General features: G+C 37.4%; 3 protein-coding genes across 3 annotated transcripts; all 3 read right to left on the bottom strand.

The window, feature by feature from the left end:
- On the bottom strand, nucleotides 1-1643 carry LOC147935573 (uncharacterized). The gene is made up of 3 exons (XM_087476159.1): nucleotides 1153-1643; nucleotides 531-1076; nucleotides 1-427 (listed from the first exon to the last, which is right to left on the bottom strand). The coding sequence occupies exons 1-3, from the start codon at nucleotides 1495-1497 to the stop codon at nucleotides 167-169; spliced, it is 1152 nt and encodes a 383-aa protein (XP_087332285.1). The 5' UTR covers nucleotides 1498-1643; the 3' UTR covers nucleotides 1-166.
- An 8288-nt stretch (nucleotides 1644-9931) lies between these two features.
- LOC147935572 (uncharacterized) lies at nucleotides 9932-11574 on the bottom strand. The gene is made up of 3 exons (XM_087476549.1): nucleotides 11084-11574; nucleotides 10462-11007; nucleotides 9932-10358 (listed from the first exon to the last, which is right to left on the bottom strand). Exons 1-3 carry the CDS (start codon nucleotides 11426-11428, stop codon nucleotides 10098-10100), a joined length of 1152 nt encoding a protein of 383 aa, XP_087332675.1. The 5' UTR covers nucleotides 11429-11574; the 3' UTR covers nucleotides 9932-10097.
- Nucleotides 11575-19831: 8257 nt separating this feature from the next.
- LOC104726760 (uncharacterized) lies at nucleotides 19832-21459 on the bottom strand. Its single transcript, XM_010445691.2, has 3 exons — nucleotides 20984-21459; nucleotides 20362-20907; nucleotides 19832-20258 (listed from the first exon to the last, which is right to left on the bottom strand). The coding sequence occupies exons 1-3, from the start codon at nucleotides 21326-21328 to the stop codon at nucleotides 19998-20000; spliced, it is 1152 nt and encodes a 383-aa protein (XP_010443993.2). The 5' UTR covers nucleotides 21329-21459; the 3' UTR covers nucleotides 19832-19997.

The raw sequence follows: 21459 nt of genomic DNA, 5'->3' as shown, positions 1-21459 counted from the left end.
TTAAAAAGAATTAGCAATATAATATTAATAGTTATAATAGCCAAAAATGTTCTACAGCTCTCTCGTGTCTTACAATGCAGGGCTGTCAATATAAAATGAAAACATTATTACTTTTTACACTCACTTGTTATATCTTTACTTGGAGGGTTCTTTTTTCATAGGATGATTAGAGCTCGCTGGATGTTTTGAAGTTACCTTTTCCATAATTTCGGGCATGAAAAATACCAAAAGGTGATAGATCAATGGTTTTTCCTTTCTTCTCAGAGGCCACCCTGGCGAAAAGACCGATAGCTCTAGCCCACTGCACCATAGACCCAACCATTTCTGTCCTTTGTTCGAAAGTTATCTCATTGGAACCATGCTTCTTCATCTCAACCAAAAATTTTCCCATTGACAACAAACCATCGAGCATCCTCCACGAATCCACCTATCGCCCAAAAAACAATCTATTTATATATCTCATTTAAAACAGCGAGCGACGAACATCTGACAGATATATGTATATAGATATAGTTACTTATAGAACTTACAGATATCCCGCTGCCTTGAGTACCAGTTAATACAGACATAGCCTTGAAGAGCCTCTGAGATTTTATTGACATGTCCACCTTGAAATCTTTTGATCCGGATGATGCCGACTTGAAGATTGCCATGTAGTCCTCCAGCTTTACAAAGAAATCCTTGAACTCTGTTGTCGCAGGACACTTACTCTCTAGGCTATCGATGAAGTGCGACATACCATTGTAAGCGAAAGGCTCAAAGTCTTGGGCCTTTTTAGGGAGATTCTCCAAGTAATGGGGTAGTGAGAATGTTCCTTGTGTTTCGTACATAGCTCTTTTAATAGGAGATTCTACACTGTTGTCATAGTCAATCCCAAAAGATGACAGATCAATAGATTGTCCTTTACTCTCGGAGGCGGCCTTAACGAATAGACCAATCCCTCGGGTCCATTCCACCATAGACACGATCAGTTCTTTTCTTTGTTCAAAATTTAACTCCTGGGAACCGCTCTTCTTCATCTCCATCAAACCCTTCCCCATTGACAACAAGCCATCCACCAGATTCCACGAATCATCCTATCTCGCCAAAAGCAAAAACTATCATGATCACATACGTTACGTACCATATGAATATTGTATTAAAACTACTTACTGATGTTCCGCCTTTACTAGTGTCGAAAACAGACATAGCCCTGAACAATTTTTCGGATTTTTCTGACAACTCCATCTTGATATCTTTTGACGACCCGGAACCGAAGGAGGCCATGTAATCCTTCAACGTTGCAAATAAATTCTTGAACTCGGCGGTTTTGGGACACATACCCTCCAGGTCACCAAGGAAGTCCGACATACCTTTGTTTGCGAAAGCCTCGAAGTCTTTGCCCACTTTGGGAAATTTTTCCAAGTAATGGGGTAACGAGAAGGTCCCTTGTGTTTCATAAACGGTGCTTAACGTGACAAGTAACGTTAGACATATCGCTAATGAAATTCTTGCCATTTTTGTTTTTTTTTTTTTTTTTTTGTTGTTTCTAGGAGAAAGATGTACACACGTGACGTGAGAATGCTAATTTATATCAATATATTATTTTCTTTTGGATTTTTTAAAGATCTTTGCTTTCTATGCTAACTGGGATTTATATAGATGCTTGAAGAGTAGTTGAAGGCCTTTAATTAATTAAGGAATTGTGAAAGAGATTCCAAGAAATTTCTTTGGCTATTCGCTTTTTTCTGGATATATTTTTAGAAAAGAGAAATTTTCTTTATTAATTTGCCAAACTATTTTTAGTTAGGGCGTTAATTAGAGCATATTGAAATTAAATTACACCTGACCACCATACCTTAAAATATAATGAACCAGTTAATTAGTACATGTAGACAAGGAAAAAAAAATGATCTTCTTTCTCTATAGAGTTTCGCTGATTTTGAGTAGTGTTGATTCTTCACGTCTATTTTAAGAGAATCCCCTGATGGTTTCACATCTTCAACAATACAGCAACATAATCTGGATGATATATATATATATATATATATATATATATATATATATATATATATATATATATATATATATTCTGAATCTTCATTACTAATGGAATCGAGTAATTCATAGAATTATTTATATCTAAAATAAACACACATGTCATGCAACAGTCCATGCATTCTTCTGTACACGTAATATTGAACACTAAATAAACTACGTAGAGATAGTGGTAGAGTGAAAAAAATAAATATAATAAACAACAACAAAATATATTTTTACTGGCTGATAGAAACAAGGGAGGCTTATTAATAGGATATCTTCTCATTATATAAGGGATCTTTTTATATCCTCCCAAATCATAATTTTTAATAAAAAGGAAAAAAAAAAACAAACCAAACCCAAATACAATAGGAAAAAAAAAAGAAGAAGAAGATAAAACGCATTACAACACACATTATTTATTGTTTACTTGCTAGCATGCTTTTGATCATAAATAACGACCATATGTTTTCTATAGAAAAAAACATATGCCTTTAATCATTGTGTGAACAAGGGGTTGTCCTGGAAAGACAATGGGCCAACATCCTTCGCTTAAACCTTCGAGTGCTTCGCAGCAAGCACGTTTTAGATGGCTGAAGTCCCAGTGATGTATATCACCAATGGCATCGCTGCATCCCTGAGTCTTCTTGATTGAGTTGAAGCAGTCTATTGGATTTATAAATAACTCTGTTTCTGCATTCAAACACGATATACTGATTAGTGTAATCCAAAACATCGTCATTACAACAGTTGTAACCTTTTTGTTCAAACCTAGCATTTTGTTTTCTTAATTATGAAAGATCAGAATAAAAAATAAAGCAAAATTTATTTATTAATAGATGTTTGTGTTTGCAATGTTAGGATATGAGTGTTGATTTATATAGTAGAAATTTTTGGAAAGCTCAAAGACACTTTGGTTGGTAAAACACCAAACTTACCATTCATCCATCTTTAAGTGTCTCATTACTAATTACAAACATTATTACAAAGCATGCAAAAATTCATTTTCCAACCAAACTAAAGCAAGATATTATTATCATCATTATCATTTTTATTCGAGCAAGTGTTAGATAGCATATTATTTATATCCATCCAACATTTACAAGAATCTTTTTGTGAGGAAACTACAGAAACAGTATTATATATCAAGTGTTAATTGTACCAACCAAAATTCAAGTTAATTATGCATTTTGTTTTTCTTAATTTTCTAGTTCCTTGGCGTTCACATTTCGGCATGTTATTGCTTAATGAAGTTAGGCTTCTTAATCTTCATGCAATCATGCACCAATTTCGACTTAAAAAAATAACAAATTAAGATTTACATTTGTTTATCCCCTGTACAGAATTAGGAGTTAATTAACTCTCATTTATCTTATCTCCAACATCTATGTACGTTTGGTCATTCCCTAATCTTACTCTTGTGTGACAAAAGCTCATATTTACTACTACTAGTACTCATTAGCTAGTAGTCAGTGTGATATATTAGATAAATTGGCTTCTCACTAAATTGGCTTCTTACTAATGAAATCTGTGAAGTCTGTCTTTTATTACAGGTTACTTTTCATTTTTGTCATCGTCTCAATTAACACACCAATTAGCTTTCCAACGTACACTTGACCCATTTCCTGTTTGCTTTCTTTGATTGAACTCAATGGACAACACACTCCACATGCTTCTTTCCCTTCCAAAAACAAGTTTTAGTCCAAAGAATAAGAGACTTAAAATTTTATTATAAAAAAATGAAATGGAACAACTGAAAAATATATTCATGAAAACAAAATAAGAAATAGAGTCTACTAACAGAACAAGTACTACACGTACGCGAGAGTAAACTAAAAAAAAAAATCAATAATAAAAAGGAACCAACGGAAAATTTAAAGTTTAAACATCGTTTTTTTTTTGTTTTTTTTGTACAAACAACTTTAAACCTTCCTCTTGTGATGTTTTAATGAAAGATAAAAACATTACATGTGTGATATAAGTTAGGCAAAATAAGTTCATCATCTAAGCACTACCAAAGTAAGTCTGAATCACAAGCATCTTTAGTTTAACTGACACACATAAAGCTAGGTTTCTTGAACTTCTCCCGAGATCTAAGTTTCCCCAAAGACATTTTGGTGGTAAATTAAACACACCAAACTTACCATTTATCTATTTTTAAATGTCTCATTACAAACTACAAACAATATTTTGTGAAAACATGTTAAATAGCCAAATTAATCCAAGTAATCATATCTATATTGTTATTTAAAGCGTTGTGTATTCCTCCAACACTTACAATAATTATATTTTTAAAAGGAAAACAAAAACAACAATATTAAATTTTGTGCTTCTCAAATTTTAAGTTATATATATATATATACACAGATTCAATATATATACACAGGTTCAATATATATATAGATATACATATATGCGGTTTTAAGTTATATAGAGTCAAATTTAAATGCGGCTAACATGAAGTGTCCAGTAATTTAAATGGAGTTTTGCTTTAGTGGATATGAGACAACCTTTGCAGAACTCTCTGCTATCGCATGCAACTATAACACTAAAGAACTATTAACAAAATGGTGATACGTTTGCGTGTGCCTCAAGATATATAAAATTTTCACCCAATAAAGAGAACCTTATAACTGAAAATAGCGTTTAAGACAAGGAAATGAAAGTTTGAGCAGTTCTAGCAACTTTGATGAAGACATCTGTAAATCTCAGAGAAAAGCGTTGTTTGTCTTATTGATATGTAAAGAGTACATATAGATACAATAGACTTGATGCACAAGTAGAGAATATTGACTAAAGATATACACATTAAGATATGGAACATATCCTTTTCCCTAACACTCCCCTTCAAGGTGGAGTGTGTAAGTTTAGAACACCCAACTTAGACCGTAGATACTTGAATTGATCCAATCCGAGGGTTTTAGTGAAGATGTCAGCCGACTGTTCTTCAGTTGGGATATGAGCGGTAGTAATGGCACCGGAAGTAACTTCATCACGAATGAAGTGACAATCACTCTCAATATGCTTTGTGCGTTCATGAAAAACAGAGTTTGCTGCGATTTGAAGAGCTGCTTAACTATCACTGAATAAACGCATTGGCTGAGAATGATCGACACCAAGGAACTGCAAAACTTCCTTTAGCCACAATAGCTCCGTACAAGTCATAGCCAAGGCACGATACTCTGCTTCAGCCGATGAAAGCGACACACGACTTTGCTTCTTTGTCTTCCATTGAAGTGGAGAATCACCAAGCATTACTATATAACCTGTAAGGTACCGTCTAGTAGAAGGACATTTATTAAAATCAGAATTGCAATAGGCATTCACTTGAAGAGGAGCTGTGGAAGATAGAACAACACCCTGGCTGGGTGAAAACTTCAAGTAACGAACCAAACGCTGAGCCGAATCCCAATGATCCGTAAGAGGTGTCTGCATAAACTGTGCAAGAATGTTGACAGCATAACTTAACTCCGGACGAGTATGAGTGAGATAAACAAGACGTCCAACTAGACGTCGATATTGTGTCGGATCCGAGTGCGGTGCACTTTTAAAATCCAACAGCGTATGATTTTGCTCCAAAAGAGTATCAACCGAACACGAGCCAGACAAACCACACTCGTCGATGATATCAACACAATATTTGTGTTGCGAGAGAAAGATGCCATCAGGTCCACGAGCAACTTCAATGCCAAGAAAGTATTTCAATATGCCTAGATCCTTCATCTTGAAACAGCGCGGCATAAATAAGCTTTAAAAAATTTGAGAACTACCAAATCAGCACCACAAACAATCAAGTCATCAACGTAGACAAGAACATGAAGAACAACAGCACCACGCCGATAGGTAAACAGGGAATTGTCTTTGTGAGAACGTACAAAGCCATAGTCAAGAAGAGCTGTAGATAACTTGGAAAACCAGCAGCGAGAAGCTTGCCGAAGACCATAAATGGACTTTTTAAGTTTGCACACAAGAGACGGATCAGCTGGAAGAAAAACCTGGAGGTGGTTTCATGTAGATATCCTCGTCAAGATCGCCATGTAAGAATGCATTGTGAACATCCATCTGATGGAGTTTCTAATTTTTATCCGAAGCAACACCAAGTAAGGTACGAACAGTTTAAAGTTTAGCAACCCGAGCAAATATCTCCGAAAAATCAACACCCTCTTTTTGGTGATTACCAAGAGCTACTAACCTCGCCTTATACCGTTCAAGGGTACCATCCGAATTAAACTTAAGCCGATACACCCATTTATAGCCAGGAGCTTTTACGCCTGGTGGAAGACGTTCAAGCGTCTAGGTCTCGTTAAGTTCGAGTGCGTCGATCTCTTGCGCATAGCGTCACGCCATTCTGATAGTTGAACTGCTTGCTTATAAGTAACCGGTTCATCAACCACAGTCACGGCAGAAAGGAACTTTTGATGGGCGCAACTAAATTTGTCACAAGAAACATAGTGTGCTATAGGATAGAAACAAGTACCTGAAGATGCTGGAGTAGACGAAGGTTTGAGAGAGATGAGAGTTTCAGCGTGACCTGCGAGGTAAGCAACATAAGGTTTAACCCGAATAGACGGCAACTTCGTGCGATGACCACGACCAAATGGTTCAGTACCAACATCAAAATCATCAGAATTCTCATCAGAGACAGCAGCGGATTCAGGAGATGCAACAACATCATTACTAGGAGCTGGAGGAGAGACAATAGCTGTAGTAGGCGGAGAATCAACGACTGTAGTAGGGATAGGTGTGGGAAGACTCCCCCTGTTTTCGAGAGTCGGAGGTGTTGTCTTGGCAACTGAATCATTTAAGTCGATAAGCGTTAGTGGAATGACCGGAGACGCAACAGGTTGTTCGGAGACAGAAGGTGAAAAAGACAGAAAAACATCTTCGTTGAAGATAACATCACGCGAGACGAAAATATCTTTGGTCTCCATGTCATAAACACGCCAACCTTTTTGATTAGGAGGATAACCGAGAAAGATACATCTTCGACCTCGTTCTTGGAACTTATCACGACGAGAAGAATGGCGTTTGGCAAAACTCAAGCAACCAAATACACGAACTTGTGCAAAATTTGGAGGAGTAGAATGAAGAAGCTCATGCGGGTTTTTGCCTTGTAGAAGCGGAATAGGAGTGCGATTAATTAAATAAGCAGCCGTGAGGACACTCTCGCCCCAAAAACGAATTGGTAAGTCAGCTTGAAAGAGCAAAGAACGCCCCAAGTTGAGAATATGACGATGTTTGCGCTCAACTCTATTATTTTTTTGCAGAGTATAAACGCAAGAAGTTTGATGTAGAATGCTGTGATCTTTATAAAAATGACGAAGACCAAGAAACTCACTCCCATTGTCACTACGAACGACTTTGATCTTTTTTCCAAATTGTGGATGAGCCATGGCCACAAATTGTTTGAGATGAATGGCAACTTCCCTTTTGGCAAGAAGCAAATAGGTCCACACGACCCGAGAGTAGTCGTCGACAATAGTAAGAAAATAGTGTGCTCCACACGTAGAAGCAATTTTGTAAGGTCCCCAGATATCACAATGTATCAAAGAAAAACATGTGTCCGCTTTATTAGTACTCTCGGGAAAAACTAACCGCGTTTGTTTAGCTTGAATACAAACTTCGCAAAAATCATTATTATTACTACTATGGTGTGCAGAATCCGGTAAAGTAGATAAAAAACTAGATAAAATCTTCGTAGATGGATGCCCCAAACGTTCATGCCAAAGAGTTCTTGTGGATTTCTTGACATTGTTGACGCGTGCTGAAACCGCTCCACGAAAGTGATAAACCCCATCTCTCTCTTCACATGCGCCAATCAGCATCTTCGAAGTATGGTCCTGTATAACACACAATGTATCAGTAAATAAAGCATAGCAGGACAGCTCAAGAAAAAGTCTAGCGAGAGAGATGAGAGTGAAAGAAAGATCAGGAACATAGAGAACACGATTCAGTTTAACGTGATCTCCAAGGATCATCGTCCCTTCTTTAGTAGCGAAAGTATGTTTTCCATTGGGAAGAACAACAATACTTCTAGGAATGTCATGCGCATCCACAAGGAGATCATCATCACCTGTCATATGATGAGATGCTCCAGAGTCAAGTAAAAACTCAACACAAGAATGCTTACCGGAGAGCTTATCGGAACCAGAGGTTTTGTCAGGTTTTAACAAGTTCACAATAGCAGACCAGGTGGCCTTACTAACACCAGGTAAGTCAGGGAGTTCAGCTTCGGAAAAAGCTTGAGCATTGTTAGCACGATAGGAAGCAGGAGAGGAATGCCCACGACCTCTACCTCGAGTGGAGTCGGATCGTGATCCTCCTCTAGTATCACCATGTTTCTCGATCCACCAATCGGGCAAGCCGTGAAGTTCGAAACATGTATCCACCGAGTGGTTGGTACGGCCACAGTGAGTACATGGTCCTTGAGTGAGACGTGTAGCAGATGCAATAGCATTGACACCAGCTTTCACAGCAAAACCGACAACATCAATATGTTCTTCTTTAGATCGAGCCACAATAAGATGGCGTTCTTCATCAATAACTTCAGAGTAAACATGGTCAAGTGTTGCATCGGTGTCGCGGTTGAGACGGCTAAGAATATTGGTACATGTAGTACCAAACCGAGAAGCGTCGAGACCCATGAGAAATTGATGAATACGCTCAAGATCTCGACGTGCTTGCTGCTTGAGACGTTGAGGACAGGATGGAGAATTGCAACAACAATCAATAAAGGGCTCAAAATCATCAAGATCATCCCACATGACCTTGAGTTGGCCGAAATAATCAGCAACATGCTGACCATCTTGAGCACATCGAACAATAGAAGATTTGATTTGGTGAACACGAGAAGCATTCCCAATAGAGTAACGAACACGCAAATTGTCCCATAGGACTTTTGCGTTGTCAACAAACGGGATCACCTTCTGGACTTGAGGATCTAAACTCGCATAGAGCCAGCCGCATAACATCGAGTTGACTTGAACCCACCATTGGTAATCGGGAGAATCAGTAGCAGGTTTAAGAAGAGTACCATCGACAAGACCAAGTTTATGCTTTGCTGCGAGATTGTTGCGTGCAATCTTAGCCCACTTATCATATTCTTCACCATTAAGGAGAAACAGAGTAAGAACATGATGCGGCTGATCATTAAAGGATAGGTGGTAAGGAGAAGACGTGATCAATTCCTTAGTAGTAGTAGTAGAAAAAGCCGATGTTGTAGCCATCGTGTAGATAGGAGACAAAGAGTAGAATTAGAAAACCTGTTTCCTTGAAAAACAAGAAACGGCGGAGTAGAATTTTTTTTTGTTATTTAGGGTTTTGTAACTTGACTCTGATACCATGTAAATCTCAGAGAAAAGCGTTGTTTATCTTATTGATATGTAAAGAGTATATATAGATACAATAGATTTTATGGACAAGTAGAGAATATTGACTAAAGATATACACAATAAGATAAAGCACGTATCCTTTTCCCTAACAACACCTTCGATAGTTGTATCGGCAAGTTCCCACACAAAAATGTCTCTCTATGACACTGATTTACAAGAATAGTAAAAAACAGACTCCTAATTATGTCGAAAACATTGAGATTGAGAACAATATATATAATTATATATATAGATCCCCTGAGATATATGCAAACGTTGGTCGGTAAGCTTGCGTGTGTTTCAAGACACATTAATCTTGATCGAAAGGTAACGCTGGCTGGTAAGCTTGTGTGTGTTTCAAGACGCATAAATCGTGTATAAGACAAGAAAATGAAGATCAAATTCATAGCAAGAAAATGAAAAATCCACGGGTTCGTGTGGTGTGGATTGGACGTTAATACTGTATACAGTATATATATTTTCACATCTGTTACGTAAGACTGTTCAATAATTAATAGATCTAAATATCTATATATAGCAAGTTAAAAAGAATTAGCAATATAATATTAATAGTTATAATAGCCAAAAATGTTCTACAGCTCTCTCGTGTCTTACAATGCAGGGCTGTCAATATAAAATGAAAACATTATTACTTTTTACACTCACTTGTTATATCTTTACTTGGAGGGTTCTTTTTTCATAGGATGATTAGAGCTCGCTGGATGTTTTGAAGTTACCTTTTCCATAATTTCGGGCATGAAAAATACCAAAAGGTGATAGATCAATGGTTTTTCCTTTCTTCTCAGAGGCCACCCTGGCGAAAAGACCGATAGCTCTAGCCCACTGCACCATAGACCCAACCATTTCTGTCCTTTGTTCGAAAGTTATCTCATTGGAACCATGCTTCTTCATCTCAACCAAAAATTTTCCCATTGACAACAAACCATCGAGCATCCTCCACGAATCCACCTATCGCCCAAAAAACAATCTATTTATATATCTCATTTAAAACAGCGAGCGACGAACATCTGACAGATATATGTATATAGATATAGTTACTTATAGAACTTACAGATATCCCGCTGCCTTGAGTACCAGTTAATACAGACATAGCCTTGAAGAGCCTCTGAGATTTTATTGACATGTCCACCTTGAAATCTTTTGATCCGGATGATGCCGACTTGAAGATTGCCATGTAGTCCTCCAGCTTTACAAAGAAATCCTTGAACTCTGTTGTCGCAGGACACTTACTCTCTAGGCTATCGATGAAGTGCGACATACCATTGTAAGCGAAAGGCTCAAAGTCTTGGGCCTTTTTAGGGAGATTCTCCAAGTAATGGGGTAGTGAGAATGTTCCTTGTGTTTCGTACATAGCTCTTTTAATAGGAGATTCTACACTGTTGTCATAGTCAATCCCAAAAGATGACAGATCAATAGATTGTCCTTTACTCTCGGAGGCGGCCTTAACGAATAGACCAATCCCTCGGGTCCATTCCACCATAGACACGATCAGTTCTTTTCTTTGTTCAAAATTTAACTCCTGGGAACCGCTCTTCTTCATCTCCATCAAACCCTTCCCCATTGACAACAAGCCATCCACCAGATTCCACGAATCATCCTATCTCGCCAAAAGCAAAAACTATCATGATCACATACGTTACGTACCATATGAATATTGTATTAAAACTACTTACTGATGTTCCGCCTTTACTAGTGTCGAAAACAGACATAGCCCTGAACAATTTTTCGGATTTTTCTGACAACTCCATCTTGATATCTTTTGACGACCCGGAACCGAAGGTTGCCATGTAATCCTTCAACGTTGCAAATAAATTCTTGAACTCGGCGGTTTTGGGACACATACCCTCCAGGTCACCAAGGAAGTCCGACATACCTTTGTTTGCGAAAGCCTCGAAGTCTTTGCCCACTTTGGGAAATTTTTCCAAGTAATGGGGTAACGAGAAGGTCCCTTGTGTTTCATAAACGGTGCTTAACGTGACAAGTAACGTTAGACATATCGCTAATGAAATTCTTGCCATTTTTGTTTTTTTTTTTTTTTTTTTGTTGTTTCTAGGAGAAAGATGTACACACGTGACGTGAGAATGCTAATTTATATCAATATATTATTTTCTTTTGGATTTTTTAAAGATCTTTGCTTTCTATGCTAACTGGGATTTATATAGATGCTTGAAGAGTAGTTGAAGGCCTTTAATTAATTAAGGAATTGTGAAAGAGATTCCAAGAAATTTCTTTGGCTATTCGCTTTTCTCTGGATATATTTTTAGAAAAGAGAAATTTTCTTTATTAATTTGCCAAACTATTTTTAGTTAGGGCGTTAATTAGAGCATATTAAAATTAAATTACACCTGACCACCATACCTTAAAATATAATGAACCAGTTAATTAGTACATGTAGACAAGGAAAAAAAAATGATCTTCTTTCTCTATAGAGTTTCGCTGATTTTGAGTAGTGTTGATTCTTCACGTCTATTTTAAGAGAATCCCCTGATGGTTTCACATCTTCAACAATACAGCAACATAATCTGGATGATATATATATATATATATATATATATATATATTCTGAATCTTCATTACTAATGGAATCGAGTAATTCATAGAATTATTTATATCTAAAATAAACACACATGTCATGCAACAGTCCATGCATTCTTCTGTACACGTAATATTGAACACTAAATAAACTACGTAGAGATAGTGGTAGAGTGAAAAAAATAAATATAATAAACAACAACAAAATATATTTTTACTGGCTGATAGAAACAAGGGAGGCTTATTAATAGGATATCTTCTCATTATATAAGGGATCTTTTTATATCCTCCCAAATCATAATTTTTAATAAAAAGGAAAAAAAAAAACAAACCAAACCCAAATACAATAGGAAAAAAAAAAGAAGAAGAAGATAAAACGCATTACAACACACATTATTTATTGTTTACTTGCTAGCATGCTTTTGATCATAAATAACGACCATATGTTTTCTATAGAAAAAAACATATGCCTTTAATCATTGTGTGAACAAGGGGTTGTCCTGGAAAGACAATGGGCCAACATCCTTCGCTTAAACCTTCGAGTGCTTCGCAGCAAGCACGTTTTAGATGGCTGAAGTCCCAGTGATGTATATCACCAATGGCATCGCTGCATCCCTGAGTCTTCTTGATTGAGTTGAAGCAGTCTATTGGATTTATAAATAACTCTGTTTCTGCATTCAAACACGATATATTGATTAGTGTAATCCAAAACATCGTCATTACAACAGTTGTAACCTTTTTGTTCAAACCTAGCATTTTGTTTTCTTAATTATGAAAGATCAGAATAAAAAATAAAGCAAAATTTATTTATTAATAGATGTTTGTGTTTGCAATGTTAGGATATGAGTGTTGATTTATATAGTAGAAATTTTTGGAAAGCTCAAAGACACTTTGGTTGGTAAAACACCAAACTTACCATTCATCCATCTTTAAGTGTCTCATTACTAATTACAAACATTATTACAAAGCATGCAAAAATTCATTTTCCAACCAAACTAAAGCAAGATATTATTATCATCATTATCATTTTTATTCGAGCAAGTGTTAGATAGCATATTATTTATATCCATCCAACATTTACAAGAATCTTTTTGTGAGGAAACTACAGAAACAGTATTATATATCAAGTGTTAATTGTACCAACCAAAATTCAAGTTAATTATGCATTTTGTTTTTCTTAATTTTCTAGTTCCTTGGCGTTCACATTTCGGCATGTTATTGCTTAATGAAGTTAGGCTTCTTAATCTTCATGCAATCATGCACCAATTTCGACTTAAAAAAATAACAAATTAAGATTTACTTTTGTTTATCCCCTGTACAGAATTAGGAGTTAATTAACTATCATTTATCTTATCTCCAACATCTATGTACGTTTGGTCATTCCCTAATCTTACTCTTGTGTGACAAAAGCTCATATTTACTACTACTAGTACTCATTAGCTAGTAGTCAGTGTGATATATTAGATAAATTGGCTTCTCACTAAATTGGCTTCTTACTAATGAAATCTGTGAAGTCTGTCTTTTATTACAGGTTACTTTTCATTTTTGTCATCGTCTCAATTAACACACCAATTAGCTTTCCAACGTACACTTGACCCATTTCCTGTTTGCTTTCTTTGATTGAACTCAATGGACAACACACTCCACATGCTTCTTTCCCTTCCAAAAACAAGTTTTAGTCCGAAGAATAAGAGACTTAAAATTTTATTATAAAAAAATGAAATGGAACAACTGAAAAATATATTCATGAAAACAAAATAAGAAATAAAGTCTACTAACAGAACAAGTACTACACGTACGCGAGAGTAAACTAAAAAAAAAAAATCAATAATAAAAAGGAACCAACGGAAAATTTAAAGTTTAAACATCGTTTTTTTTTGTTTTTTTTGTACAAACAACTTTAAACCTTCCTCTTGTGATGTTTTAATGAAAGATAAAAACATTACATGTGTGATATAAGTTAGGCAAAATAAGTTCATCATCTAAGCACTACCAAAGTAAGTCTGAATCACAAGCATCTTTAGTTTAACTGACACACATAAAGCTAGGTTTCTTGAACTTCTCCCGAGATCTAAGTTTCCCCAAAGACATTTTGGTGGTAAATTAAACACACCAAACTTACCATTTATCTATTTTTAAATGTCTCATTACAAACTACAAACAATATTTTGTGAAAACATGTTAAATAGCCAAATTAATCCAAGTAATCATATCTATATTGTTATTTAAAGCGTTGTGTATTCCTCCAACACTTACAATAATTATATTTTTAAAAGGAAAACAAAAACAACAATATTAAATTTTGTGCTTCTCAAATTTTAAGTTATATATATATATATACACAGATTCAATATATATACACAGGTTCAATATATATATAGATATACATATATGCGGTTTTAAGTTATATAGAGTCAAATTTAAATGCGGCTAACATGAAGTGTCCAGTAATTTAAATGGAGTTTTGCTTTAGTGGATATGAGACAACCTTTGCAGAACTCTCTGCTATCGCATGCAACTCTAACACTAAAGAACTATTAACAAAATGGTGATACGTTTGCGTGTGCCTCAAGATATATAAAATTTTCACCAAATAAAGAGAACCTTATAACTGAAAATAGCGTTTAAGACAAGAAAATGAAAGTTTGAGCAGTTCTAGCAACTTTGATGAAGACATCTGTAAATCTCAGAGAAAAGCGTTGTTTGTCTTATTGATATGTAAAGAGTACATATAGATACAATAGACTTGATGCACAAGTAGAGAATATTGACTAAAGATATACACATTAAGATATGGAACATATCCTTTTCCCTAACACTCCCCTTCAAGGTGGAGTGTGTAAGTTTAGAACACCCAACTTAGACCGTAGATACTTGAATTGATCCAATCCGAGGGTTTTAGTGAAGATGTCAGCCGACTGTTCTTCAGTTGGGATATGAGCGGTAGTAATGGCACCGGAAGTAACTTCATCACGAATGAAGTGACAATCACTCTCAATATGCTTTGTGCGTTCATGAAAAACAGAGTTTGCTGCGATTTGAAGAGCTGCTTAACTATCACTGAATAAACGCATTGGCTGAGAATGATCGACACCAAGGAACTGCAAAACTTCCTTTAGCCACAATAGCTCCGTACAAGTCATAGCCAAGGCACGATACTCTGCTTCAGCCGATGAAAGCGACACACGACTTTGCTTCTTTGTCTTCCATTGAAGTGGAGAATCACCAAGCATTACTATATAACCTGTAAGGTACCGTCTAGTAGAAGGACATTTATTAAAATCAGAATCGCAATAGGCATTCACTTGAAGAGGAGCTGTGGAAGATAGAACAACACCTTGGCTGGGTGAAAACTTCAAGTAACGAACCAAACGCTGAGCCGAATCCCAATGATCCGTAACAGGTGTCTGCATAAACTGTGCAAGAATGTTGACAGCATAACTTAACTCCGGACGAGTATGAGTGAGATAAACAAGACGTCCAACTAGACATCGATATTGTGTCGGATCCGAGTGCGGTGCACTTTTAAAATCCAACAGCGTATGATTTTGCTCCAAAAGAGTATCAACCGAACACAAGCCAGACAAACCACACTCGTCGATGATATCAATACAATATTTTTGTTGCGAGAGAAAGATGCCATCAGGTCCACGAGCAACTTCAATGCCAAGAAAGTATTTCAATATGCCTAGATCCTTCATCTTGAAACAGCGCGGCATAAATAAGCTTTAAACAATTTGAGAACTACCAAATCAGCACCACAAACAATCAAGTCATCAACGTAGACAAGAACATGAAGAACAACAGCACCACGCCGATAGGTAAACAGGGAATTGTCTTTGTGAGAACGTACAAAGCCATAGTCAAGAAGAGCTGTAGATAACTTGGAAAACCAGCAGCGAGAAGCTTGCCGAAGACCATAAATGGACTTTTTAAGTTTGCACACAAGAGACGGATCAGCTGGAAGAAAAACCTGGAGGTGGTTTCATGTAGATATCCTCGTAAAGATCGCCATGTAAGAATGCATTGTGAACATCCATCTGATGGAGTTTCTAATTTTTATCCGAAGCAACACCAAGTAAGGTACGAACGGTTTGAAGTTTAGCAACCCGAGCAAATATCTCCGAAAAATCAACACCCTCTTTTTGGTGATTACCAAGAGCTACTAACCTCGCCTTATACCGTTCAAGGGTACCATCCGAATTATACTTGAGTCGATACACCCATTTATAGCCAGGAGCTTTACGCCTGGTGGAAGACGTTCAAGCGTCTAGGTCTCGTTAAGTTCGAGTGCGTCGATCGCTTGCGCATAGCGTCACGCCATTCTGATAGTTGAACTGCTTGCTTATAAGTAACCGGTTCATCAACCATAGTCACGGCAGAAAGGAACTTTTGATGGGCGCAACTAAATTTGTCACAAGAAACATAGTGTGCTATAGGATAGAAACAAGTACCTGAAGATGCTGGAGTAGACGAAGGTTTGAGAGAGATGAGAGTTTCAGCGTGACCTGCGAGGTAAGCAACATAAGGTTTAACCCGAGTAGACGGCAACTTCGTGCGATGACCACGACCAAATGGTTCAGTACCAACATCAAAATCATCAGAATTCTCATCAGAGACAGCAGCGGATTCAGGAGATGCAACAACATCATTACTAGGAGCTGGAGGAGAGACAATAGCTGTAGTAGGCGGAGAATCAACGACTGTAGTAGGGATAGGTGTGGGAAGACTCCCCCTGTTTTCAAGAGTCGGAGGTGTTGTCTTGGCAACTGAATTATTTAAGTCGATAAGCGTTAGTGGAATGACCGGAGACGCAACAGGTTGTTCGGAGACAGAAGGTGAAAAAGACGGAAAAACATCTTCGTTGAAGATAACATCACGCGAGACGAAAATATCTTTGGTCTCCATGTCATAAACACGCCAACCTTTTTGATTAGGAGGATAACCGAGAAAGATACATCTTCGACCTCGTTCTTGGAACTTATCACGACGAGAAGAATGGCGTTTGGCAAAACTCAAGCAACCAAATACACGAACTTGTGCAAAATTTGGAGGAGTAGAATGAAGAAGCTCATGCGGGTTATTGCCTTGTAGAAGCGGAATAGGAGTGCGATTAATTAAATAAGCAGCCGTGAGGACACTCTCGCCCCAAAAACGAATTGGTAAGTCAGCTTGAAAGAGCAAAGAACGCCCCAAGTTGAGAATATGACGATGTTTGCGCTCAACTCTCCTATTTTTTTGCAGAGTATAAACGCAAGAAGTTTGATGTAGAATGCCTTGATCTTTATAAAAATGATGAAGACCAAGAAACTCACTCCCATTGTCACTACGAACGACTTTGATCTTTTTTCCAAATTGTGGATGAGCCATGGCCACAAATTGTTTGAGATGAATGGCAACTTCCCTTTTGGCAAGAAGCAAATAGGTCCACACGACCCGAGAGTAGTCGTCGACAATAGTAAGAAAATAGTGTGCTCCACACGTAGAAGCAATTTTGTAAGGTCCCCAGATATCACAATGTATCAAAGAAAAACATGTGTCCGCTTTATTAGTACTCTCGGGAAAAACTTACCGCGTTTGTTTAGCTTGAATACAAACTTGGCAAAAATCATTATTGTCACTACTATGGTGTGCAGAATCCGGTAAAGTAGATAAAAAACTAGATAAAATCTTCGTAGATGGATGCCCCAAACGTTCATGCCAAAGAGTTCTTGTGGATTTCTTGACATTGTTGACGCGTGCTGAAACCGCTCCACAAAGTGATAAACCCCATCTCTCTCTTCACATGCGCCAATCAGCATCTTCGAAGTATGGTCCTGTATAACACACAATGTATCAGTAAATAAAGCATAGCAGGACAGCTCAAGACAAAGTCTAGCAAGAGAGATGAGAGTGAAAGAAAGATCAGGAACATAGAGAACACGATTCAGTTTAACGTGATCTCCAAGGATCATCGTCCCTTCTTTAGTAGCGAAAGTATGTTTTCCATTGGGAAGAACAACAATACTTCTAGGAATGTCATGCGCATCCACAAGGAGATCATCATCACCTATCATATGATAAGATGCTCCAGAGTCAAGTAAAAACTCAACACAAGAATGCTTACCGGAGAGCTTATCGGAACCAGAGGTTTGGTCAGGTTTTAACAAGTTCACAATAGCAGACCAGGTGGCCTTACTAACACCAGGTAAGTCAGGGAGTTCAGCTTCGGAAAAAGCTTGAGCATTGTTAGCACGATAGGAAGCAGGAGAGGAAAGCCCACGACCTCTACCTCGATTGGAGTCGGATCGTGATCCTCCTCTAGTATCACCATGTTTCTCGATCCACCAATCGGGCAAGCCGTGAAGTTTGAAACATGTATCCACCGAGTGGTTGGTACGGCCACAGTGAGTACATGGTCCTTGAGTGAGACGTGTAGCAGATGCAATAGCATTGACACCAGCTTTCACAGCAAAACCGACGACATCAATATGTTCTTCTTTAGATGAAGCCACAATAAGATGGCGTTCTTCATCAATAACTTCAGAGTAAACATGGTCGAGTGTTGCATCGGTGTCGCGGTTGAGACGGCTAAGAATATTGGTACGTGTAGTACCAAACCGAGAAGCGTCGAGACCCATGAGAAATTGATGAATACGCTCAAGATCTCGACGTGCTTGCTGCTTGAGACGTTGAGGACAGGATGGAGAATTGCAACAACAATCAATAAAGGGCTCAAAATCATCAAGATCATCCCACATGACCTTGAGTTGGCCGAAATAATCAGCAACATGCTGACCATCTTGAGCACATCGAGCAATAGAAGATTTGATTTGGTGAACACGAGAAGCATTCCCAATAGAGTAACGAACACGCAAATTGTCCCATAGGACTTTTGCGTTGTCAACAAACGGGATCACCTTCTGGACTTGAGGATCTAAACTCGCATAGAGCCAGCCGCATAACATCGAGTTGACTTGAACCCACCATTGGTAATCGGGAGAATCAGTAGCAGGTTTAAGAAGAGTACCATCGACAAGACCAAGTTTATGCTTTGTTGCGAGATTGTTGCGTGCAATCTTAGCCCACTTCTCATATTCTTCACCATTAAGGAGAAACAGAGTAAGAACATGATGCTGCTGATCATTAGAGGATAGGTGGTAAGGAGAAGACGTGATCAATTCCTTAGTAGTAGTAGTAGAAAAAGCCGATGTTGTAGCCATCGTGTAGATAGGAGACAAAGAGTAGAATTAGAAAACCTGTTTCCTTGAAAAACAAGAAACGGCGGAGAAGATTTTTTTTTTTGTTATTTAGGGTTTTGTAACTTGACTCTGATACCATGTAAATCTCAGAGAAAAGCGTTGTTTATCTTATTGATATGTAAAGAGTATATATAGATACAATAGATTTTATGCACAAGTAGAGAATATTGACTAAAGATATACACAATAACATAAAGCAAATATCATTTTCCCTAACAACACCTTCGATAGTTGTATCGGCAAGTTCCCACACAAAAATGTCTCTCTATGACACTGATTTACAAGAATAGTAAAAAACAGACTCCTAATTATGTCGAAAACATTGAGATTGAGAACAATATATATAATTATATATATAGATCCCCTGAGATATATGCAAACGTTGGTCGGTAAGCTTGCGTGTGTTTCAAGACACATTAATCTTGATCGAAAGGTAACGCTGGCTGGTAAGCTTGTGTGTGTTTCAAGACGCATAAATCGTGTATAAGACAAGAAAATGAAGATCAAATTCATAGCAAGAAAATGAAAAATCCACGGGTTCGTGTGGTGTGGATTGGACGTTAATACTGTATACAGTATATATATTTTCACATCTGTTACGTAAGACTGTTCAATAATTAATAGATCTAAATATCTATATATAGCAAGTTAAAAAGAATTAGCAATATAATATTAATAGTTATAATAGCCAAAAATGTTCTACAGCTCTCTCGTGTCTTACAATGCAGGGCTGTCAATATAAAATGAAAACATTATTACTTTTTACACTCACTTGTTATATCTTTACTTGGAGGGTTCTTTTTTCATAGGATGATTAGAGCTCGCTGGATGTTTTGAAGTTACCTTTTCCATAATTTCGGGCATGAAAAATACCAAAAGGTGATAGATCAATGGTTTTTCCTTTCTTCTCAGAGGCCACCCTGGCGAAAAGACCGATAGCTCTAGCCCACTGCACCATAGACCCAACCATTTCTGTCCTTTGTTCGAAAGTTATCTCATTGGAACCATGCTTCTTCATCTCAACCAAAAATTTTCCCATTGACAACAAACCATCGAGCATCCTCCACGAATCCACCTATCGCCCAAAAAACAATCTATTTATATATCTCATTTAAAACAGCGAGCGACGAACATCTGACAGATATATGTATATAGATATAGTTACTTATAGAACTTACAGATATCCCGCTGCCTTGAGTACCAGTTAATACAGACATAGCCTTGAAGAGCCTCTGAGATTTTATTGACATGTCCACCTTGAAATCTTTTGATCCGGATGATGCCGACTTGAAGGTTGCCATGTAGTCCTCCAGCTTTACAAAGAAATCCTTGAACTCTGTTGTCGCAGGACACTTACTCTCTAGGCTATCGATGAAGTGCGACATACCATTGTAAGCGAAAGGCTCAAAGTCTTGGGCCTTTTTAGGGAGATTCTCCAAGTAATGGGGTAGTGAGAATGTTCCTTGTGTTTCGTACATAGCTCTTTTAATAGGAGATTCTACACTGTTGTCATAGTCAATCCCAAAAGATGACAGATCAATAGATTGTCCTTTACTCTCGGAGGCGGCCTTAACGAATAGACCAATCCCTCGGGTCCATTCCACCATAGACACGATCAGTTCTTTTCTTTGTTCAAAATTTAACTCCTGGGAACCGCTCTTCTTCATCTCCATCAAACCCTTCCCCATTGACAACAAGCCATCCACCAGATTCCACGAATCATCCTATCTCGCCAAAAGCAAAAACTATCATGATCACATACGTTACGTACCATATGAATATTGTATTAAAACTACTTACTGATGTTCCGCCTTTACTAGTGTCGAAAACAGACATAGCCCTGAACAATTTTTCGGATTTTTCTGACAACTCCATCTTGATATCTTTTGACGACCCGGAACCGAAGGAGGCCATGTAATCCTTCAACGTTGCAAATAAATTCTTGAACTCGGCGGTTTTGGGACACATACCCTCCAGGTCACCAAGGAAGTCCGACATACCTTTGTTTGCGAAAGCCTCGAAGTCTTTGCCCACTTTGGGAAATTTTTCCAAGTAATGGGGTAACGAGAAGGTCCCTTGTGTTTCATAAACGGTGCTTAACGTGACAAGTAACGTTAGACATATCGCTAATGAAATTCTTGCCATTTTTGTTTTTTTTTTTTTTTTTTTGTTGTTTCTAGGAGAAAGATGTACAGACGTGACGTGAGAATGCTAATTTATATCAATATATTATTTTCTTTTGGATTTTTTAAAGATCTTTGCTTTCTATGCTAACT

This window comes from Camelina sativa, chromosome 11, assembly GCF_030686135.1.
Source record: "Camelina sativa cultivar CO46 ecotype springtype chromosome 11, ASM3068613v1".
NCBI lineage: Eukaryota > Viridiplantae > Streptophyta > Magnoliopsida > Brassicales > Brassicaceae > Camelina > Camelina sativa.
Note: the sequence above shows the minus strand (reverse complement) of the source record. Positions and strands in the feature narration are given on the sequence as shown.